The sequence below is a fragment of the Rhinolophus ferrumequinum genome, chromosome 6 (genome assembly GCF_004115265.2).
Source record: "Rhinolophus ferrumequinum isolate MPI-CBG mRhiFer1 chromosome 6, mRhiFer1_v1.p, whole genome shotgun sequence".
NCBI lineage: Eukaryota > Metazoa > Chordata > Mammalia > Chiroptera > Rhinolophidae > Rhinolophus > Rhinolophus ferrumequinum.
The window spans coordinates 9,109,406-9,133,570 of record NC_046289.1 but is presented as its reverse complement, the minus strand read 5'-3'; the positions used below and the strand labels follow the sequence as shown (position 1 = coordinate 9,133,570).

General features: G+C 52.9%; 1 protein-coding gene across 1 annotated transcript in view; it reads right to left on the bottom strand.

The window, feature by feature from the left end:
* The window catches only part of ASB2 (ankyrin repeat and SOCS box containing 2), a 40,631-nt gene that overhangs the window by 3,720 nt on the left and 12,746 nt on the right, over positions 1–24,165 (bottom strand). The window contains exons 3-9 of the mRNA XM_033109136.1: positions 19,469–19,564; positions 16,534–16,700; positions 15,627–15,782; positions 13,298–13,543; positions 9,624–9,795; positions 2,400–2,964; positions 1,311–1,464 (exon numbers count right to left, since the gene is read on the bottom strand). Coding sequence (XP_032965027.1) covers positions 1,311–1,464; positions 2,400–2,964; positions 9,624–9,795; positions 13,298–13,543; positions 15,627–15,782; positions 16,534–16,700; positions 19,469–19,564 — 1,556 coding nt within the window. The remainder of the gene's footprint in view (positions 1–1,310; positions 1,465–2,399; positions 2,965–9,623; positions 9,796–13,297; positions 13,544–15,626; positions 15,783–16,533; positions 16,701–19,468; positions 19,565–24,165) is intronic.

The following is a 24,165-nucleotide window of genomic DNA, read 5'->3' as shown; positions in this document are numbered from 1 at the left end:
AATGAACAGCGAGCACCCAGAGCTGTTCCCCAAGTGAGTAGGCAAGTCGATGCCATCCTCCCTCTGCCACCGGCCTAGTAACTTTATCACGGGCCCCAACTCAAGTGTTGCCCAGGCATTTGTACAAACGACAACATCCTACAGTAGGTTTGGGTTCAAAGGGGCACAGGTATCAAGTAGGAACTTGGCAAGTCAGAGTCGGGGCACTGGGATGTGCGGCTCCTGGACAGGCAACAAGCTAGCACCTGGGGACCGCAGCAGCGGTGGGAGAATAACTGGCTGCACGGCGGCCTCTGTGCTGTGTGACTGACAAACACTTGGCCGGAGATGGGACTGTGCCCCTCAGAGTCAGAAGAAGCCTCGGGCAGCTAGAACGCCGCTGGGCAGGCGCGTTTCTCCTCGTCAGAGGCACCCCGCAGTTCCACTGCTTCTGACACCTTGCCTGCCCCCCCCCCCCCCCCCCCCCCCCCCCCGTGAGCTCTATAATGCCTGGGGGGATTCTCGGCTTGACTCAGCCAGGATGCGCCCTCTCCATTGCAAACAGCAGCTGGAGCAGGGCCAAACCCCACCTCACTGTGCCAGGCACAGCTCCCCACAAGCACCTCAGGCCTGCAGAGTGGGAGGGGGCTTGACATGAGCCTGCCCAACCCTCTCTGTTCAGACGGGGATGCTGAGGCCCTCGGTCACCTAGCAAGCTCCTGGCTCCAGAGCTCAGGGGGGCCTGCCTCCTAGGCCAGTGCTGCTCCAGGTGTGGTCTGTGGACCAGCAGCAGTGGCACCCTGGTGGGCATGCTGAAATGCAGACTCTCAGGCCCTGCCCAGATCTGCTGAGACACCACTTGCATTTTTAACAATATGTTCATGTGTTTTGTATGCTCTTTGTAGTTTGAGACACCCTAGGCCATCATTCTCTCTTTTCCCTCACTGTGCTGCCTCTCCGTGACCCACAGACATGGGCAACTTACTCTAAATGTCCTGATACCCCCTCAGGGAGCTGGAACTGTTTCAAACGTCCTGCAAAGGCTTAGTGGAGGGAGTTGGGTTGGTCAAACCTGGGTTTGAATCCCAGTTCTACCGTTAACTAGCGGCGAGGCCATGGCCCAGGTGACGTCCTCTCTCTGAGGGTCGTCTCTCTGAGGGTCGGCCTCCTCATTTACAAAACAAAGAGTCATGGAGACGCTGCATGTGACACACATCACAGAGCCTGTGTGGAGCAGATGCCCATCCAATGTTAGTAACAGTCACATGCCCCAAGTCCTGGGCCGGCGTCAGGCAGGGAGACCGTCCAGCAGCAGCAGCGACAGCCCCTACCTGCTTTCTCCCTGATGACGGCCCAGTCCTCAAAGCTGTCGATGTGCTCCTTCAGTCGCGAGCAGAGCTGAACATTGCCCACGTAGTCCAGCAGGATGTCGATGATAGGCCCTGCCCAGCGGCTCACCTCGGGGGTCGACAGGATCTCACAGAACTGAAAGACAGCATACACCAGTGCTGGGACACCCGGGACCCAGGGCACCCACTTAGCAAGCTCATTCTGCAGGTGGGAACCTAAGGCTGGAAAGTGCCGGGGACATGTCCAAGGACAGACACGAGGCACACCCAGGCTAGGATCCAGTTCCCTTCTCTCATCAACACAGGCTTCTGCTGCCAAAAGTGGGAGGTGGGCAACTTGGGCCAGTCACATCACCTCTCTAAGCCTCAACTTCCTTGTCTAGAAAATGGGTATATGACTCATCTTCAAGGGTTTATGAGAATTAAGATAACATGAACATAAACTTCTTTGTACACAGTAGGTGGCCCATAAATCATGGCCATTAGCCATTATAGTTATCGCAAAGAGAAGGGTGTTTCTAACTTCCTTTTCATTTGAAGTCATCACCATGGCCAGGTCCTGCCTCTGGGTCTCTAACTTTCTGCACCTCACCGGACTTTAGACCAGCCTGCTCTCACCTCCATCCTGATCCTGGCCATTCAACATCACATTCCTGGCGCAGGTTTGCTGGGGGTGAGAGCCTCTCAGTTTTGCAGAGTTCCCCACCAGTCCCCTGCTCCACTCTTCCTTCCTTAAATTCCCCAAGACAGCGAACCAAAACAAGGATTTCATTGTTGGTGTGAACCAGTCAGTTTTCTGCTCCCTCCAAAGCATGCTAGCTAGCCACCGGGTTCCTCAGCCTCCAAAGTGTGCTAACTACTATCCTACATTCCCTCCAAAGCGCATTAACTATCAGTCTACACTGTCTCCAAAGCTTATTAACCACCATGCCTCCAAAATGCAGTCTACGCTGCCTCCAAAGTGAGTGAACCACTGGATCACACGGCCTCCAAAGTGAGGGAAGCACTAGTCCACACCGCCTTCAAAGCGCGCTGGCCACGGCCATCCTCCCCCCCGTTGCGCTCCCCTACCTGCACCACGCTGGGCGCCTTGTCGCCAATGGGCATGTCGCTGAACCTGCTGGAGGGCGGCGAGGCAGGTGGGTGTGGGCCGTTGCCGTACAGGCACGAGAAGCAGGACTCGCCGTTGCAGCCGAGGTCCATGAGGAACTTGAGCAGCGACAGGTACTTCATGGCGAACATGATCGTGGCGGGGAAGGCGGTAGGGTGTGTGGCGATGTAGGCGTCGATGTTGGCGCCGTGGTCCAGCAGCAGCTGCATGGTGCGCAGGCAGCCGTGGCGGATGGCCACCAGCAGGGGGTTGATGACGTCGCGGTTAGGGTCGGCGCCTGCCGCCAGCAGCAGCTCGGTGGCGTACACGTTGTTGTTGACGACCGCGAAGTAGAGCGCTGAGCTGCGGCGGTCCTCGTAGAGGCGCGCGCGCTCGGGGGCCAGCGGCGCGTTCACATCGAAGCGCGCGCCTAGCAGCGCCTCGAGTACCGCGTCGTTGTTGCGCTCGGCCGCCAAGTGCAGCGGGCTGATGCCGCTCCGGCGCACGCGCGTGCGGCTGGTCACCGGCAACAGCATCTGCACGATCCTGCGGGCGGGGCGGGCATACGTGGGTCACCTGGCGGCCGGCACATTGGGGTCAACCCAGCCAGCAGGGGCCGCTGAGGGGCCAGGCTCGGCCACCCACAGCTACTGTGTAGAGATGCTAGAGATGCACGGGCCCACCAGCAGGGGGCGCTGAGGGGCCAGCCATTCTCACAGCACTTAGGGGAGGACGAGTCTGCTGCTATCCCTACTGCACGGATAAGAAAACTGAAGTTCAGAGAGCTTCAACCACCTTCCCAAAGTCATATAGCCAGTAAGAGGTGAAGGTCGGTGACCAAGTAGTCACCTTCCCAAAATCATATAGCCAGTAAGAGGTGAAGGTCGGTGACCAAGTAGTCACCTCCCCGGTCCTGTAAGTCTCAACTCCTCTTAACCTGAAGTCTGACTCTAGCCTCTCCTCGGCTCTCTGCCCCGCCTGTGGCCTGGAGTGGGTCGATCAGCACCTGCCAAGGTTGGAGAGCCCTGGCTCTGCTTTCTCCTTCTGAATCAGGCACTGTCTTCAGTACTTAACCTCCATCAATCTGTTATATTCTCCTAATAGTCCTACGAGGTGGTACTAGTATTATCCTCATTTACAGATGAGGAAACAGAAGCCCAGAGAGGGTATATGACTTGCCCAAGGATACACAGGCAGTAAGTGATGGAGCCAGGATTTGAACCCAGATAGTGTGATTCCCCCTGGAGTGAGGGCCACACTCTTCACCACTCTCCTACTTCTTGTGTAGCAGTCAGGGTGACAGCTGATATGTCAGGGGATGTGGCATTTTCCACGCTGCATTAACTTACCTGCCCCATATTGCCTCCTTGCAGCCCCATGGGGGCAGCCAGAGCCGGTCTGCGGCCTTCTTTTTAACTGATGTGGCTCAGAGAAATGAAGGGACTAATCAAAGTTCGTAAAGCAGTTCTGGGGGCTGGACCCTAGGACTCTTGACCCCTTGTCTTGTTCTCTTCCTCTAGACCCTTGCCACCTGCAGGAACAAGCTCCTGTCATGATTCCAGACCCTAATCTGTCTAATCCCCAATGACAGGTGACCTCATTGCCCCATGTGGGCTCCAAGGAGGTGGCCATGGCAGGGCAAGGCGGGTGTCACCAGGCCTGTTCCCAAGCCTCTTTGCCTCCTGGCAGGCTGATTTCCACACTTCCTGGAAATCTGATGCCAGCGACCTCCCACTAGGATCTCAGTTGGAAAGTGTTATTATTGTTAGTAACGCTGTGTTTGCCTAAAATCTGCCTCTAAAACCTCAAAAGGAAATTCACACACCCAGGGAGGCTAATTGCCTCCTAATTTTTATTTGTGCAGGCCCAGGAGGCCTGACCTCACTCTGCAGAGGTGCTGGTCAAAGGCAGGGCTGGGGCCTCACCCTGGACTGAGGCCAGTGGCAACAAATGCTCGCTAACAGCCGTAACCTGCCCAAACTCGGGAAAGAACATGGAGAGGGACTGCCCGGGGCTGCCGGCCAGATGGGGCTGGTATCTCTGGCAGGTCACAGCTGGTCTCCAGCAACCTCCTGCTGAACTGAGGAGGAGTGGCAGAAACCTGGGGACGTGACTGGACACTGCCCACAGTCCCAGAAGCATCATCTTAATAACGCAGTCATCTTTTTGTCGTATGCTTCTGTAGGACTGTGCCAATCTGAACGTAAATTTGTAATGCTGGATGGGGTCTGGAGATCAGTGTGTCCAGCCCTCCCGTTTTATAGAGGGTAAAAATTGAGGCCGATTGTGGGTGGGAATAAGAGTGAGGTTGGACAGGAGGTGAATGGCAAAGCCAGGCCAGAACGTCAGTGTCTAACATGCCCAGGGCCTGGCCTTTCCATGATGCCCCAACCCCCCTAACACTAGGGAATGGCCGTGTTGGTGGCCCCAATGCATATCATTACCTGTCTCCTCTAGCCCACTTTGTGGGATGGAGGACAGGCTGGGGCCTCCCCACTTCTCCCACGGGCAGGTCCTGGGACTAGAGTACTATTGCTCAAAGTGAACTGTATGGAGGACGAAGGTGCCCATTGCCTGATAGAGCCCCCAGGTCTAAGAGACCAGTTCCTTGCCCCTCCCTCTTTCCCCAGGTGGGGGCTGCAGCAGCTCAGGCTCTGAGACCAGAGCCGACCCAGCCCAGCGTTGTTCCAAGGGTGCTCAGAGCAGCAGCTCAGCAGGTGACCTTGGACCCCCGTCCCAATAACTGGGCCCCTGCCTTGTTCTTGGAAGCCACCTGTAACTGAACCCCTCTCCTTGCTTCAAGCCCTGGCTCTCATCCAAGATTCTAGTTTCCTGAAGGCTGCAGCCCTGCCATGCCACCTCTCCCACCTGAACCCCAGCCAAGTGGCAGGGAACAGAGCAGAGTTTTGAGCCCAAGCAGGCTAGCAGTGTGGGGGTCCCACCTGCGGCAGTAGACCTGGGTTCCACCACCACCTCTCAGTGCTGGGCCAGCTCAGGCATGTCACTTAACCTCTCTGAACCACATCTATAACAGAAGGGCAGTTAATTGTAATAGTGATGATGAAGATGAGGAGGATGATGGTAAGTACCCTTAATTCATCTCCTATGAGTTGTTGTGAGCACTTTCCCTTCCTAAATAATAATTACCGTAATATCGCTGAGCATTTGCTGTGTTCCAGGCACCGTTCAAAGTGCTTTACCCAGTTAGCTTATTTAATCCTGGAAGTGATCCTGTGAGCTAAGTACTTTATCTCACTTTTTGTAACCACCCTGCCCAGGTTACAAAACACAATGTAATAATATTTTCACTGTGCCTGCTCTTGAGCATAAAATGAGATCTTATACATTAAGCTGATCGGCACATAGTACGCATTCAATAAATGGTGGCTGTTTATTCATGCTGAAACTTGACCTCCAGGGTGATTGCCGTGCGCTGCCCTGCGACTCCAAATGTGGAGGCGTTCTGGATCACGAGGTCACAGTGGTGTGACTTTTGACTGTGGACTGGACTTTCACAAGGGAACCAGTTGCCCACAGACAGCTTCTCTGCCAATACCACTGAGTCGCATTGTGTCAAACTGTGTGCGTGTGTGTGCATGTGTGTGTGTATGTGTTGGGGGGGGTGAATTACCTCTTCTCTGAACCTTTGTGATGCTCGTGCTGGAGCCCCCCAATGTCTACCAATGGAACATCTGCCTGAGGAGGTTGCCAAGGGCACAGAGGGCCTCCTGCCCAGGAGGGATCCGTCTGGGGGCAAGTCTGCAGCTTTTCTAGGAGACGCTGGGAACTGGAGTGGAAACCACTTCCTCCATGAAGGAGGAAGGGCAGACACACAGCAGCTCCGTGCAGATTGCCGCACTAAACGAGCATGTCCAGGGGTCTCTGGGTCTTCAGACACAGAGTGGAGTTTGCTGAAGATGCAAACTGCCAGTTCTCAATCAGTGCAACTCAGAATCGCTCAGGGAATCACTGAAAATGCAGATTCCTGGGCCCTGCTATCTAGATTCTGATTCAGCAGGTTGGGGAGGCACCTGGGAGTCTGCTGCAGGTGGTCCACGCACCATGCCTTGAGAAACGTGGATGCAAACACTTATCGTTTTCCCCAGAAGACACAGACAGCCAACCAGCCTCCTGCAGAGGATGGGGTTGGGGAGAGGGACCTGCGCCCAGGATCTCCCCTTATTTTCTGTGAGGCCCTGAGCTCTGAGCCTCAGTGGCCCTTTTAATGGGGATACTAACTTGCTTGTGAACATACTTTATAAGCTGCATTTTAATTTAACGTATCCAATGGTTTTTATTCTGCCATGTTTCCAGAAAGAGTTTTAAGTGGCTTGCAAAGGTAGTATAAATTAGAAGGAAAAGAGAAAGAATATTTAAGAACAAGGGGGTCAGAAGTGAGGCCCAAAATGCAAGTCTGTGTTATATGCCAGCCACAAATGGACTCTGACGTCCTACTGGTTCTCCACTGGGCTGCAAGGTGAAACCATCTGGGTGGCTTTTAGGAACCCTGCACCCCCAGTGGGAACCAACTGGCAGACACTGAGACTAGCTGCTGGGAACTCCTTTCCATGCTATGGATGGGAAGAGTGTTTTGGCAGGTGGCTGAGTGTGGAACGCCTATGGGATGTCACATCAAATCCCCAAGCAGCCTATGGGAGGTCAGCGTGGAAAGGGCCATTCATGCCTCATGCCAGGGACTGAGTGAGGCGCTGGTCTGCCCATGGGCCCTGCCAGGTGGCAGAAGCTGCTGGGAACCTGGCTTAACCCTTTGTTGGACAGCTCTCAAAAAGTGGCCTGGCCCCTCTGAGTCTTGAGGGTCAGAAGGAAATGGCGCCTGGGAATGGAGGGAAATCATCTTGGGACTCAGCATGAGTCCACAGCAGAAAACTCTGGGCCAGTGTAAACCCCTCACTGAGGTGGTTCCAGGGAGGACCAGCCTTGCTCCCTGGTGACCCTTAGGCACCCCCAGTGCACCTTCCAACTCCCCTCCAGCTGGGGCCAGATGTCTGGGTCCACTTGAGGGCATCTGGGTGTGACTGAAGGATGCCAGGGGACAGGTGCAGCTCTGCCACTCTCTGGCAAACCACTTTCCATCTCGGGCCTCAATTCCCTCCTCCACAAATCAGATGGTGGATTAGATCAGTGGTTCCCCTGAAAGTAAGGTGGGGCTGTACACATTTGGGGATCTTTTCAAAGATAGAACTTGGGTTCCTACTCTTCTGAAGATTCTAGTGCAGTGGTTCTGGGATGTGTCATTTAAAAAAAAAACCCAGAGGGACTGTGCTGTACAGGCAAGTATGGGAAGCCACTAGGCAAGGAGATTTCTTCTCTCTCTTTCACTCTTTGGATCTCTCTGGGGTCAGGTTTCAGATAAACCCTGTTGATTGACTGATGCTGGAACTTTCTGGAGCTGAAGAGAAAGATACCATCTCGCCCATCACCACTGCCTGACTTGTTTTCTTCTCTCCATTGTCTAACTGAACAATGATGGAATGTACTCTCTCTACATGGAGGGAGGGAGTGCAGACCCTCTGAACACCTTCTCCGTGACAGACGCCCTGCTGAGTGCCTATTTCCATTGCATATCCCTGTGTACCCCTCTCACTAGTCCCCACAACAACACATGCGTCAGGTGTGACTACCTCCCATTTTGTAGAAGAGGAAACGGAGGCTCCGAAAGGCTAAGCAACATGCCCAGGGCCTCAGCAGGAATCCAAATCCAGCTCTGTCTGCCCCGCAGCCTACTACGTGGCCCAAAGAAGTCAGGGTCTCCCCTGTGGCACATAAGGTGTGGTTGCACCGGGGCCACCCCTCGGCTGGAAGTGTTGGTTGGTCACGTGTGCCGCCTGCCTGCAGAGCAGGGCCTGGGGTTCCTGGTGTCCCCACCTCATTCTCTGGGATGTCACTTTCACCCCTGTTTCCCTCTGCCTTAGCCAAGACAGCCCACACCCCAACATGCAGCCATCTGTGTTTCTCCCTCTTCTCCCTGCTGGGGACAGGGCTATCTTTTCCAGAGTGTGTCATCTGGGGTACACAAAATAGGATTTGGGGCAAAAAGGTTTTTTATTCATTATAAATTGGTAATTTTAACAATTTAATAGTATGATAAATGTTTCCTTTTGAAAACACATTTATTTCAGGTAAAAATGCCTTTCAAGGAAAATACTAAGCAATGAGAATATAGATGTCTCAAATCAGGAAGAAAGTCTGTGATTGGTCCAAGTGTGGGGAACACTGGTCAAATGGAAATTTCCAGGCACTGTGCATCTTTCACAGGCAGTGGGGTTCCACCTTCTGGGCAAATCTTCCCCGCCAGGTATGGTGGTGCTGCTGGATGTTTAACAACTGGCTTGGGGTGACAGGTGGGGAGGCCCTGATCTGGAGCGTTCACCATTTCCGGTGGTGTAAATACTCTCCCCTTGGCCAGTTTCACACTCTCAGCATGAACAAACACTTGGCTCCCACGAGCTGAGATGGGCCCCCTCGAGCCTACCTCTGCTTCCAGTCCACTGGGCTGTGTCCTCTAGAACCACCATGGAGCTTAGTTCTTCACGCTCATTTATCATGTCATAAATGTGTGTGTGTGTGTGTGTGTGTGTGTGTGTATGTGCACATACATATGCAACTTCCCTCCCAGCAGATCACTCCCTGAGAACGTAAGTTTCTCTCATCTCACTCAGAGTACCCATACATAGGAAGTGCTCAATAAAGGCTGACTATTATTTTTGGCACTATTTGTATTATTGTGGGTATCCCCTGCATGCTTGCTGATTGCCTGACCAGTTACCTTTGCATCCCCACCAGAAATATCTCCTAGTCCAGACTCACACCTGGTGCCCTGAGTAGAATTCCTGTAGATGTGACATTTCGAGTAGGTGAGTTCCTGCCATCCACAAGCTGTGTGACCTTGGGCAAACCACTCAACCTCTCTGTGTCTGAGTGCCCTCATTTGAAAAACAAAGATAACAGTAGATACCTCTGCAGATTCATTAAAAGGATCATTAAAAGTAGAGTATCAAAAGCATTCAATCAGTTAATAATGGAAAGTGCTGCGTAGGTTTTCTCTATTATTATTCTCACCATTACTGTTTGCTGAGGGCTTTTCCTGTTTTCCCCAGAGGCGCCCTCCTCTCTGACCTGGGCCTTCCTAATCCTGTGGCCCCCCCCCGGGTGGGCTGGGTGGTGGTGGCAGGGCCTGGGCTGACCTGTAGTTACCCTTCTTGGAGGCGACGTGCAGCGGGAGCATGCCATCCTTGTTGGCTCTGTTGGCGTCTGCGCCCTGCGACAGCAGAAACTCCACCACTAGCTCGTGTTCGTTCTTGCAGGCCTCATAGAGGGCCGACGCGCTGTCGCTGGCCTGTGTGTTGATGTCAGCGCCTGGTGAAGGAGAGGCAGGTTAGTGAGTGATCGGGGTGGTCACTGTCCCTGATGTGACGTCCACGTCAGACTGTGCCAACCACCATGACACACTGGATCATTTAACAATGACCCTTGGAAAGGAGGAGTCCAACTGGAGGACCCCCAACTCCCTTCTGCAATACCGAGGCCCTGGCCTGCCAGTCTGAGCGGTGGCCTCCTAGGGGCAAAAAGCTGCCATGATGATGCTGGCACTCGCTGAACACCTACTATGTGTCAGGCCCCGTGCTTAACCTGTGCTATCTCTTTGAATCCACAACATAACCCTGTGTGATCTGTTCTACTCTTATCTCTGCGTTACAGACAAGGGCACTGAAGCACAGAAATCTATGCAATTGTCCCAGACCACCCAGCTCATAAGGAAAGAGCCAAAACTTGAACCCAAATGGTCTGATGGCAGACGCTAAGGCGGATGGTCTGATGGCAGAGGCCACACTCTTAACCCTAACTCCATATAGAAGGATTTAGGCCCTGCACTGAAGAAGGCCCTCACAGCTCTTAGAGAGCAGAATCCCCTAATAAAGGAAAACCCCAATGAGTTTATTAATTGAGATTTGTACTTCTTTGCCTTCCATTTCCAGATAAGAGAGGAATCACTTCCTGTCTCCTCTGAAGAAAACACTACACCAGAAGGAGGAATCATGTGACAGTCTCCCTTCAGCCCAATCTCCTACACCTTCTTCATCTCCTAGTGGTGATGGAGAGACCTGACGTGCACTCAGGTTTGTCTGCAAAAAGAGGTGCAGCCTGTTCACCAGTCCCTCTTTATTCTGAAAGGAAATAGAACTGAGACGGCAGTGGAATGCTGGTAAGGGCTGACATCAAAAGCATTTGTTAACCACAGCGCCCCTCTCTCTGGGCTTTGTGCTAATTTTTAACTTCTGCTGACTGATTTCTGGCCTGGTGGAATGAACACAGGCTTTTGTGACAGACAAGGACGAGGTGAAGTTTCTGTTTCATGGCTTGTAACCTCTGTGGCCTCAGGCAGCCTTCAGGAGTCCCTTTTTCTCATCTGTTGACCAAGAATAATAGTACCTACCAATCGGAGTTACTGCGACAAGTAATAAATAAATGTCTGCTACAGCCTGAATGTTTGTGTCCCCTCCCCACCAAATGCACAGGTTGAAACCAAACCCCCAATGTGACAGTGTTAGGAGGTGCGGACTTTGGGAGGTGATCAGGTCACGAGGGTAGAGCCCTCCTGAATGGGACTTGTGGTCTTATAAACAGGACCCCAGAGAGTCTCTCACTTTTCCAACATGTAAGGACACAGCGAGAAGAAGGCTGTCTATGAACCAGGAAGTGGGACCTCACCCGACACCGAATCTGCTGGCACCTTGATCTTGAACTTGCAGCCTCCAGAACGGTGAGAAATAAGCCGTCTACGAGCCACCCAGTCTGTGGCGTTCTGGTGTAGCCGCCCGAATGGACTAAGACAACACACTTCCTGCATAGTGCCTGGGCCCGAGGAGGTGCTCAGCCAATGGCAGTTCTCCAGGACAGAGGGGCCCTGGGCACAGAGGCTGCTTCTGCCCTCCTGAGGAAGAGTCCGCCAGCAGTTCTAACCCCAGGAGCTCTCGACGTCAGGCACCCTGGAAGCCTGGACCTCGCCAGCAAAGCCACCGGCTCACACAAGAAAAATATTTGGATTTGAAAATGGACTCAGCCCACAAAGGGAACAGACCTTATTCAGAGTGTCAGCAGGAGAGCTCGGCAGATGTTCAGAGTTAGCTGGTTCCCCACCCGCTGCGCACCCTGCCCTTCGCCCAGCCTCCTCTCCTGGGCTCCCAGGACCCTGCCTGTGCCCCTTTGTTCTCAAGATGGCCAGTCCACATTCGTCCTCACCTGCAAGGAAGCGACTTGGGCCTGTTTCCCTCATTGCTAGGCGCACGCTGAGTAAGTGGACACTTACTGAGCAAACCCACAATGGCCGTTCTGGAGGCCTGGGTGGTGTGGCGGAGTGCAAAGAACATGCAGCTTGGGGTCAGATGGACGCGGTCAGGATCCAGGTTCTGGCTGTGACCAATCATTTAACGTCTGAGCCGCAGTCTCCTCATCTCCACAATGTGGTGAGGACACTACCTACCTCATATGGCTGTGGAGCAAACCCCACTGGCCTAATCTGTGTTCATGCATAGCACAGTATGGCACACAGCAGGTCCTCAACAAATTATTCCAGCTCTGCCCCAGGGTCTGGCTTACCTCTGGCTAAAGAAAGAGGGTCACCGGGCAGACTCGGTGGCTCAGGTGGTTGGAGCACCTTGCTCTTAATACTGAGGTCGCCAGTTCGATTCCCACATGGGCCAGGGAGCTGCGCCCTCTACAGCTAAGATTGTGAACAACGACTTTCCCTGGAGCTGGGCTGCCGTGAGCAGCCAGAGATTGACATGAGCAGCGGTGGGCTGCTGTGTGCTGTGCTGCCAGGAGTGGCTGGTGGTCAGCGTGAGTGGCCCTGGCAGCCATCGTGAGCGGCTGGCAGCTGTCAAGAGCTGCCATGAGCGGCCAACCAATGACTGGCGACAGACGTGGGGGTGGGGGAGGGGTGGGAGCACAAGGCGCGTAACACCAGCGTGGGCCAGGGAGCGGTGTCCTACACAACCAGACTGAGAAACAGCGGCTTGAACGGGAGTGGGGGTGGGGGGAGGAGGAAGAAGGGGGAAAAAAAGAAAAGAATAAAAGGAAACTTCCCAAGGAGACAGAAAACAAACATCGAAGGTGTTCTTGGGGGCGATCAGAATATAATGTCAATATAATGTCCTTTAAATAATGTCCTTTAACCAAAAGAATGTCTGCCATTGTCTTGGGGTCTTTTGCTACTGGAACATCATAATGCAGACAATATTATTTTATTTTGTTCCTTTCAGTGAACAAAGATTTTTCACAGGCAAAGAGTGCAATGACCTGGGTTCAAATTTTAGCTCTGTCACTAATTGGCTGTGTGATCCTGGACAAATAACTTTCCCATCCTGGTCCTTGGTTTCATCCGCTATAAAATGAGAAAATGCTCTAGAGTTGTCTGAGGTTCCTTCTGGCCCTGAAGTGTGACACTATGGAAAGAGAAGTGGTTGGGTGTCAGGAAACTAAGAGTCTGGCTAATTCTAGCACTAATTTGCTATGTAACTATAGAGAACTCACTTCCCCTTTCTGGGCCTCAGATTCCTCATTTGTAAAACCAGGATGTTGGGCTAGATTAGAGATGACAAATATGTGGCATGTGTTCCACTCTCCCCCAAGTTTGTCGCTAATCGCAGGCATCACTAGTGGATCGCAACACATTTTTTGCTGAGCCCAGACACAGCTTCAGAATCCTTCTTAACACAGCGCTCCAAGAAGATCCTACCATGCTATCAGAGTATGCCCACAAGATGACACCTCAACTCGCCTTCCTTTCGAGCTGATCTCTGCGATCTTTCCCAGCTGTGGTCTTTGGGGACACCATGACCCAGGGACCCTTAGCACTCACCGTACTTGGCCAGGAATCTCAGCGCCTCCAGTTGCCCACTCTGGGCGGCCACAAATAATGGGGTGATGCCATAGGCATTCTTGGATTCCACCTTGGCACCTCCGCTCACCAGGATCTCCATGACCTCCAGGTCATTGCGAGAAACAGACTCGTGCAGAGCTGTCCAGCCTCGGTTGCAGCGATGGTTGGTGTCTGCGTGGTACTGCACCAGAATCCTCACTGCCTCCACATTCTTGCGCTCGCAAGCTGTGCCCAGGCAGAAGCAAGACTGTTAGCCGAGACTTCATTCGTTCACTTGTGCATTCACTCATTCACTCATCAGGCGTTCATTCAACACGTATCCACTGGGTCTAGATTAAATTTCAGTCTCTGCATTAAACCTAGAATATACAACTAACAGTAATAGTCATACTAATATTAGCAATAATATTTGATGACGTGTGTATGGCACTGGTTATGTGCCAGGCACTCTGTTCTAAGCACTTTACATGATTAACTAGTTTAGTTCTCCCAACCACCCTTAAAGGATGTAGTGTTATTATCCCCTTTCACAGATGATGAAAAATGAGGCACAGAGAGGTAAAGTGACTTGCCCAAGGTCACACAGATAGTAAATGGCAGAACTGGGATTCAAACCCAGGTCATTGGGTCCAGAGTCTCTGTCCTCTAGAATATTCCAGGATGCCCCGAACTTGTCTCCCTTTACAACGTTGTTGGCTTCAGTCTTCCACATTGCCAAGGCCAGAAGGGGTGGAGGAGGAGGGCAGAGTCATACTCCTGCTCAAATTCCCTCCTCAAAGGCTTCTCACTTAATTTGGGATAAAATTCATCTTCTGGGTACAGCTTGTCAAGTCTTTCTCAACCTATCCAAACCCGCCTTTTAAGCCTCTTCTCTCTCTAGACTCTAAATGCACTCTTGGCTCTGGACAGAGTTATCACCAGGCAGGCTGGGCACTTGTCCAAATTAACCACCCCTGGAAGCTTCTCTGAGTCAGTCAAGGGGGTGGTGAGAAGGAAGGGGGTGATGCCTGTGTTTCAAACAGGACCCCAGGTGAATCTTCCCTCCTCTCAAAGGCTTGGTTCCCTCATCTGTAAGCAGAGATAACAAAACCCTCCTGAGAGGACACTGAGGGAATACTGGGTGAGGTAGTGTATTGAAGGTTCGAGCATGGTGCTTGGCACACAGCTGGAGCTCATGCAGGACCAGGGCCCAAGGTTCGGGTTTGAATAGCCCAGCATCTGGGGAGCTCTCTCTGGGACAGCTGGGGCTCCAGGTGATGGCTGCAGTGGCCAGGTGGACATCAGTTCTGGGAGACACTCCCACTGCAGGTCTGCAGTAGATCCGGTTAACGGCTCCCCAGTTCTGCTGCTTATGGAATGTTCCAGGTGCTGGGTACCAGACACATGGCAAATCGGGGATTTCTGTAGTTCTGCAAAGTGGAAAGGCCCTCTTATTTTTGCAAGAGCCAAGGCTGATTGCTTAAGCGTGTAGGCATGAACTAGACACTTTATAATGCTGTAGTTCAGAGTGTGGTGCTGGCGTCCTGCTCCCTGAGTTTGCCCCAGGTCTGCCTGCCCCTGGCTGTGTGACCTTGGGTACCTCATTTCAGGTCTCTATGCCTTAGGCCCACATCTGTAAAATGGGGACACTAGCAGTGCCTATCTCAGATGTAGCTGGGTATGAAGGTAAATGAAAGGACAGTGACTGGCATACGCACTCAATAAATGCCAGCTGCTATGTTTATTCCGATTTCTGACTCTCGGCACTTACTAGGGTAGCCAGTGTGCTTGGAGGTTGTGCTGAGTCAGCCAGGACTTTTCAGTTTTATTAAATATCCCAGAGGTCTAAGTTCTTTCATGCCATTTCGCATTTGCTTATGCTGTGCCCTTGCTTGTCCAGCTGGGCAATCGTTCCTGTTCAGGCTCAGCTCAGGCAACCCCTCTTGGGGGTGCCCTCCTCCCGTATCAGGGCCCCTTCCCTGTGCTCCCCGGTGCCTTGAGTCAAGCTCTCCATCACCCTGAGCTGGCTGTTTTCTCTGTGAGTCGATGCCCACTAGACTGGGAGAGCACTTGGGCATGGGACGTATCTTTTCATCTCTGAGCCCTCAGTGCTCTGCAACGTCCTTGGCCCATGGGATGACTTGGGAAATGTTGGCTGAATAGGTGCACAAATGAATGATTCAATTACCTAAGTGATACGTCCGAGCCAGGGCGCCCCTTCAAAGTAGACTCCTGGGTGGGTGGAGGTGGGGGTGGGGTGTTATGCCTCTCAGGAGCAAGCTCCCAATTGCCCACCTAGTTTCTGGAACCCTTCCACCAGGGGGCTCACCTTTGTAGAGTGGTGTCTCTCGGGACTTGTTGGAGATGTCGGGCTCGGCCCCAGCCTGGAGCAGGGATTGGAGGCAGTCCAGGTGTCCCCTGCACGTCGCCAGGTAAAGGGCCGTTTCCTCCTGCAGGGTGCGCTGGTCGATTGTTGCTGGGTATGCTGGGGAGGACAGATGGGACATTCACGAAGGAGGAAGATATATGCCTCCTTCCCAGCACACAAGTGGTCCTGATTTCCTCCCAGTTTCAAGGACAGGCTTGAATGGCATCTGCCTAAATTTATGAAGACTGCCTTCATCATCTTGGTCCTGGACTCAGTGCCTTTTACGATGCTGTTTCGGCTTCCTGGTCATATGAATCCACCTCAGATGCCACTTCCTCTGAGAAGCCTTCTCTGGTTGAGTCCCTCCTTCTCTGAATGACCCTGTCCTTTCCTTACACTCCCTCCAGCCACTGCCAGAAGCTCAATCTCTTATAGCTGTTTTTGCCGTTGAGTGTGGTGGGCTGTCTGGGGTTCATGCTGCCTGCAGCTGTTACCTACCCACATCTGGCTGGTGGGGAAGCCAAGGCTCAGAGAGCAGGTATGATTTGCCGAGGCTCCTACAGCTGTGGGGGACGGCCTTGGCGGGCACAGGCACAGCTGCAGTATTTTCCACACCAAATCAGCCCCTGGAACATTCTAGAATAAGCTGGCAGTGACTCTGCCAAAAGTCAGCCTTCTCTCCCTCCTTTTCTAGGCATTAGTCTCTCTTGTCCCGAGAAGCCTGGGGAGGTTGGAGGTGAGGGAGGTTGTTGGGAGTGGGGGAAACAAGTCATTTCCCCTCCCCCGGGTTGTGGGGCAAAGAACATGCAGCTCCAGAAGGAAGGAGCCCCGCTGCCACCTCTGGCTGCACCCATATCGGCTGCCTCACCTCGCTGCAGGGCCTTCAGGCAGCTCAGCTGGCCGTAGTAGGCCGCCTCGTGCAGCGGCAGCCAGCCGTCCTTGTTGGGCTCTGTGAGATTCTTCCCGTCCTTGATCATTGCCTTCAAGGCCGCTTCATCGTCTTCCTTGATGGCCTTTAGCACAGGGTCCATGGGCCTGTGAAAGCAAGGAGTGGGCCACTCCTCAGGACAGAGGCAGGGCCAGGCAGCCTCTCTCCCATCGGGAAAGCAGGTGGCCAGGAGCAGTGCCAGCTGTGGGATCACTCCGCCCTGCTTGTCCCTGCTGGTCTGGACAGGTGCTCAACCTCCTTGCAGCCAATGTCCTCCACAATGAGAATAATCTTTCCTAACCCACATGGGTATGCCCTGGGAACTTGGCCCTGACCTCAGCCCTGACCTCAGCCCTGACCTTGGCCTCCCCAGCTCTCAGCTCCATCACGGCTTCACCAGCCTGCCTGCCCAGGTCAGACTCTCCCTGCCTCCAGTTAGAAGCCGTCATACGGACTTCATATGTCTTTGAATAACTATTTGATCACTGTCTGTCTCCCTCACTGGACTATGAGCTCCGAGAAGCCAGGGACAGTGTCTTGCTTTCTTTCGTCCCTCATGGTTTAATTCCCAGGTCCCAGCTCAGTGGCTGGTCCATAACAGGTGCTCATTAAACATTTGGTGCACGGAAGAGAGAGAGAGAAAGAGAAGGAGGGAGGGAGGGAGGGAAAAAGGAATTCAGAACCTAGGAAAGATTATTTCATCCCTTCATCCCTTGTTTCCAAAAAAGACAGCCTCTTCCCTATCAGAGTTCTGCTTGCTTCTTTAGGAATTCTATTTATATCTTGTTCAAAACGTTCTTTGCAATGGCCTCCCTTGAGCATTTGGAGGTCATCCTGGCCTCTAGGCACGTGTTGGGGGTCTGGATCAAGCCTTGCCAGTGTTTAATTTCCCTTGTCAGCATCGTGGGGCATTTCTACACCTTTCGTCTGCCAGTCAGGCACCATGTAGGGAAAATCTGCTAGAAGTGAGTTGAAACATGGCAAGCTCCTTTCCTTCCGCAGATGGAAACCAAGGGTCCCTTTCAGATAGAGGTCCTTGGTGGCTGAAAGAGAATCAGGGGACCCTTCTGTCCTGACGTGTTCAGTGGATGCATTTAATGTTACACCAACTTTTAGCTCCTGAAAGACTTAAAATACTTGAAGGATTAATAAATTTGAAGCCTTCACAATGTAAAACTTCTGAATGTCAAAAAGAATTTCAGCCTAACACAAACGATAACTTCTTTGCTTGACTCTTTCCAGCCACACCGTTTGTCCACTGATTCATTCACTCATGCGTTCGCTGTGCCCCCTTCCTCCCATTCTTGGAGAGTCAGTGACGACCACAACAGCTGTGACTCCCACATCCACTCCTGGTGAACATTCTGCATAAATGGTCCCGTGTCCCAGATGGAGAAGGGAGACAGGGCCCTCACGCCGGCAGGGGCCAAGATAGGCCCCGAGGGTCCACAGGACCAGCCCTCTACCCTCCCACTGCTTCCTCCAGAGCGAGCAGCATTTCCTCCTGACTCAGCCTCTCTGGCTTTTAATAGCATCAGAGCATAGATGGCGGCTAATTACAGACCCAGCAAGAACGATCGGTAGGTCACTGACCAGATAAGCCCTGAAGTCCCCCTCAACGCCATCACTGTCACCTTGACGAGTTCCTCTTATGAGCGGCCAGAGCAGCCGGTGTTGGCATCAGGAAAAGTCCCAGTGGGGTATGTGTCCCGTCTCCCTGGAAGGTCTGCTGTGGGACCCCAGCCGAAGTGAAAGGGAGGCGGGCTGGCTGTTCCTGTGGCCTTGGGAGTGTGCAGTGTCACGAGAACACTCTCAGGACCCGCTGCCCTGCTGGGGTCTCGTGGAAGCTGTGGTGCAAGGCCCCTGGAGCTCTCAGGAGCCCGGGCTGACGGCTTCTCTATGAGCTCAGCCAAAGTCCCCGCCCCAGGGGTGGCTGCTGCGGTGTCAAACCATTAGAGACTAAGTAGCTGGATGGAATCCCGGAGACCACTCTGTCCTCTCCAGCCTCTGTCTCAGAGAAGGGAGACTCAGAGAGGCTCAGCGACTCACGGGCAGTCACACTGCAAGTGGCAGCAGCGCTGAGATCAGCATCTGGGTCTCCCTTCTCCACACATGCAAATCCCACTGGCAGCTCGAAGGAAGTGGGGGCGGCAGAGTTTGAAAAGCGCTGGGAAGGAGAAGTAAAACAGTGGCCAATTGCCTCCTCCCCTCTCTGCAATGTATCTGAGCAAGGTAATAGGGGTTCCAGCTATGGTGCCCCTCTTTTGCTTTTAGCTGCTTCTGGGGTCAATATGGGGAGCAGAGAAGCTAACCACACAGCACTATTTCCCAGGGCACACCTAGCCCAGCACCCGGGTACCAGGCAAACAGAATCCCTCCTGTAGCTGGGGTTGTTTCTGGATTTTAGCACCTGGCACTTAACAACTAAAGGCAACAAAGCAAAACAACCACCTCCCACCCTGCAGTGATGGTGGGAGAAACAAACAAAGGGTATGGCTGTGTGGCTGACTCATCACCTTCAGCTTTGAGCTCCTCTGGACCTCTGGTCCTAGGGCTGGCTCCCCAGTCTCCCTTTTGCTGGGTCCTCAGATTCCAAGCCCCACGGGACCATTCTAGCACACAAGGCTCATTCGGGGCATTGAGGGGTTCATTGCAATCACAGCCTAGCTGGCAGTTGCTTGAAGACCCCAAGGCCAGCTCAGCAGGAGCAGCAGGGTCTCAGGGGGACACACCTGGGAAGGGTGTGCCTGGGAGTTCCCTCCAAAGTGCTCCCCTTCCTGGGGGTTGGGGGCCTACTTTCTACCTCCTACCCCCACCAACCCCAGTTGGGAGAGTGAACTTGGATGGTCTTGGGGGCGGGCCAGGGGTCACTTACGCCAGCTGGGAGGTCTTCCGTTGGTTGTATTTCTGCATGACACCTTGGAACAGACCCATGGGGGATGAGGCTGGGCTCTCAGGAGGCGCTGTCGACCTGGAGGGCGCAGGGCAGGAGTGAAAGAGGGAAAAATACTCTGCATATGAGAAGCGGGTCATGGCCAGAGGCAGGAACGAGGATGGAGGGAGAGCAGGGGGAGAGACTGACAGACAGACGCAGGGCTCTGAACCAAAGCAGATGGCCGGGTCCTCTCTGTGTGCTGGACACAGCTGCTGTGTCTCGGATTATTTTTGGCCCTTGGAGGAAGCCCTGGGAGATTTAAATGACCATATAAGACAACAATGAGGTTAACCTCACCCCCACTCCTGCGGTCCCCTTCCCCAGCCAACCACGCAGGAGGCAGATATGAAGCAAGGTGACATTCTTCACCCTTGAGGATGTGAGCAGTGTCAGCGGCAGGTCCCGGGACGAACGGTTGGAGAAGAGCTTCCTGGGGATGGAGGACAGGGGAGCAAAGCTGGAAAGCCAAGCAGGGTCTGTGCCCCCAATCCCACCTGGCCGGCTCCTCATTAGATGGGCATGTGTCCCACAGTCAGGAACAAACAGTATAAAGTTTACAGGAACAGGATGCCCAAGGAAGGTCATCAGAGTCAGGGCTGGGATTCAGATGGATACAGGTTCGAATCCAGGCTCTGTCAGTTCCTGGCCACGTGACCATGGACAGGTTGAACTTCTGTGGGCTTTCACTTCCAGAACAGCCCAGTCTCAGAGACCTGAGTGAGTGAATGGTATAAAGCGCTTTGCAGGGGGCCCAGCGTAGGGGTGCTGGACACATGTCCACAGTAAATTTTATCATTATTTTGCCTGTCTGAGCCTCAGTTTCCCCACCCCATTGGGCTTTATTGAAGATGGAAGGGGTAAAAGGAGGTGTGGCAGTCACTCCACACTGTTGTAGCCTTAGATCCTTTGCTGAAATGAATTTATGTGGAAACTGAGTGTGTCAAACAGATCGAAGAGACCATCCTGGGAAGGGGGTGCAAAGCTTGGCCCCACCAGGCGCCCTCTCCACTGGCCCTTGGTATTACTATCTGGGCTTGCTCCTGGCCCTAGAAAGGGGAGAATGTTGGGCAGGCTTCTTTCTCCACGTGACACTGGGGTCCCAGCCACCCTCCTCATTGGTCCATGTGTGGCCTCCCTTTTTTGAAAAATATCAATTGAATTTTATTACAGGTTGCTAAGCTCCAAGGCACATTACCATGTTCATGTTCTGTTAACCGTATAAAAGACAAAGAGCAGATTCTATATGTCTAGAGTTTCGCTCTCCTGTCCAAAAGCATCTGTGCTTCAATAAAGCAAGAACAAACAACACGTGACGATCCAACACATTCAGGTCAGTAGAAACCCAAACTTTTTCCTTCACAGGGTCAAGTGTTTTTAGTGAGATAGTAAACACTGGTAAAAACCCACACACCACCCTACAGCTAGTCCCTCTCTCTAATGGCATAATAATAGTAACAGCAACAACGGGACAGTGACGGTGGTGGGGGCAGCAGTGAGATGGCGATGATGGCATCCCCCGTGATGGTGCCTCACGTCCATCCTCCCCGTCCCCCCTCCCCAGGATGGACGCAGCGGGTGTGTGGTTCCCACTTTGCAGTGGAGAAAACAGACAAACTGAATTCTAGTCAACAACTCCTGCTCGGGCACGTGCCCCTTGCTAGGACCTGGGGATGCAGACCGATAGGACACTTCTTTTTGTTGATCCTCAAGCTGTTTGGGGACCAGCAGGGTGGGAGACAAGGACACATGCACAATGTCAGAGCTGCAGGGGGGCGGGGGGGCTGAAAGAGGGGCAGGAGAAGTCGTCTGGAAGCCCTAAAGTTGGTGCTTGACTTGGTACTACAGGGGGAGGGTACATGCTCAGAGCCACTGAGCCGTGCGTCTCAAGCTGGAGGAGGAGCCAGGCCCCTGACTGGGTTCTGTGCTCTTTCTGATCAAGGCTGCAGGCCCCACTTCCCTTCAGGCCCAGCAGGGGGATTCCCACCAAGAAAACCACCTGGGCTGAGTCATCAAAAGTGAGAGGAACCTGGCGGGATGTGGGCACAGGTCATGCCCTGAAGGAGGCCCAGGTAGGGCCCCATCCTTTCTGTGGGCAGGAAGGCCAGGGGTCAGGAGAGCAGCACCTTCAGCTAGCTCCCAAGCCTTGTGAAAGGCACATGGCACAAGGCATCTCATTTCATCCTCTAGTCTACTTTGTGAAGGGGACGTAATTGGATCCTTTTTGCAGATAAGGAAACTGAGGCTCAAACAGATTTGCTTCCTCTAGCCTGCTTGGCGAACTCCTATTCATCCTGCAAAGCCCATCTCCTTGAGTAAGTGAATGGACCCTTTCTGTGTCCTTCTGAAACTGAGGCAAATCTCATTGCTGCATCCTTCCTGTTGGGGCATCAAGTACCTCTGTGCCTTTACCCTCATTAGACTGTAAGCTTGGGGAGGGCAAGACCACGCCTGATCATATCCAGGTGCCCACAGTAAGTGAGGGTAGCCCGATTTGAATTGTTTATAGCTGTTTACAGATCAACCCACGCAAGTTCCTGCTTCATGCTTTCCGCCTTTGTCTTCTTAGAAATGGAACCTTAACTAAAATGCAGAAGTTCAAAGACTGTGAAGACCCAGCTTCCTGTACTCACTCTGGCTGGTCCATCACAGTAACTTTGGAGTCCCAGTTTCATGAGTACATGAACCTTACTTCTCCATGAAACAGAAAGTTGGGTCTGCCTTTCGGAGAGCCCTCCGTGGGCCAAGGCTTGGCAGGTAACCCTCACGACTGTTTCAAACTCCATTCCTTCCATTGTGGTGGGAGAGAAGCCAACTGGAAAATGGCTCTAAAAGGGAACATTATAATTTCTCTGGGCTGCTGATCTGGCTTTCATTTCTAGAACCCCAAAGACTCAGTGGACCTTTATGTCCACAGTTATCATTTTGGTTACAAGGTGATAACAATAACTTCCATTCTTCGAGAATTGTATTGGTTTCAAAGTGTATTTATTTGCCTAAAAACATTCAATGGGCACCTACGATGCTTCAGGCTCTTTGCCGGGCACTGAGGATACAAAAGTAAGCAATATCTGCTCCCTGTCCCCAAGGAGGTCACACAGTATAGTTGGGGACAGTCTCAGGAGGCCAGATAATACCTTCCTAGGTGACACACAGCTTGTCCATGATACAGAGGCAGTCATGGGGGGGTACTCGGGTACTCAGGGAGGTGGTAGGGGGAGGTCAATTCATCAGCTGGGTGTGGGGGAGGCTCCCACGCCTACCTCATTTTATGACTTTTCATAAGAACACTGCGAGGTGGGCTCAGAAAGTTCTTGTTATTGCCGTTTTAGGGATAAGACTGCTGGGGCTCAGAAAGGTTAAATAACTTGACTGAGGTCACACAGCCAGTAAGTGACAGAGGAAAGATTCGAACCTCCACTTCTCTTCCCTCTCTACTCTGCTGTGTCTTCATTCATTCTTTATTCACACCCTCATTCGCTCGCAGCTTATTCAGTGCTTGTCATGGTCCAAGCACTATGTGCTAGGCACGGGGCTTCACAGGAAGGAAGATGGGTGAAGGCCCCGCCCTTACAAGTTCACAGGTTAATGGGGGAAACATAGAACTTATAAGCCAGGGTCTTGAAGGAAACAGCCGAGAGACTGAGGTAGGGGCCACCTACGTGATCTGGGAAGGGGGTCAGGCACGATTTGCTGAGGCGGTGACATTTAACCTGAGACCTGAAGGAAGAGAAAGAGCCAGCTGTATGAAGTCCCTGGGGACCTGTGTGATGTCCTGTTCCTGAACCTACGCTGGGTCTATTTGGGTAGCAACTATGATATTCAGGTACAAAAGTGCACAAGGACCATATCGGGTCCTGATTTCCTCTAACGCCGTGTCTGGGTGTCTGCACACAAGCCTGCACGTGTCTTGTTTCTGGGGCCCCTGAATCTCTGTGGGTAGAAGGCAGACGTCATGAGACCCACACCCTACTCCAAGGTGGAGGAGGGGGAGGAAACAGAAAGAGGTCTTTGCAGAATCAGCAGAGCTGGTTGGGTGGGGGGAACTTCAGAGCGGGACAGACTTAGGTTCAGTTTCTGGCCCTGCTGTGCCCATGTTTTGCCACATGTAAAATGGGCACAAAAATACCCCGCTGGTGTGGCTTTGTAAGGCTTCAGTGGATGGCTGTGGGCTGGGCACATGGGAAGCACTCGGAGCATATGAGAAGGAGGAGAATTACATTCCAAATCATATTAGTGGGATTGCCTTCCCCAGTAGGGCCCAAGCCCGGCCTCCTCTCAGAAACGAAAGCGCAGAACTGACCCTAGGAGGTTTCAGGTCGCGTCAGGAGTGAGAAGATGCAGGCTGAATCCTCCTGCCCTACTTTACTTGTGCGTGGATCTTAGGAGAGAGCAACACAACCCTGGATAGGTCATTTCGCTTCTCTGTGAGAGCTTTGTTCTCAGGAGGCTGGATAAATGTTCACACCTGCCCCTCGTGGGTCCCACTCCTTTACTCTCAAGAGGAGGGCGGAGGTCAGGGCCTGCATTTCGGACGCCTGCTCAGTTCTAATGTTTTTACATGTCCCCAAGATCCCCGTGTGGGGCTCCCACAGAGAGGAGAAGGCTGCAGACCCCCGGGGACGTGCTGGCTTGTGCTG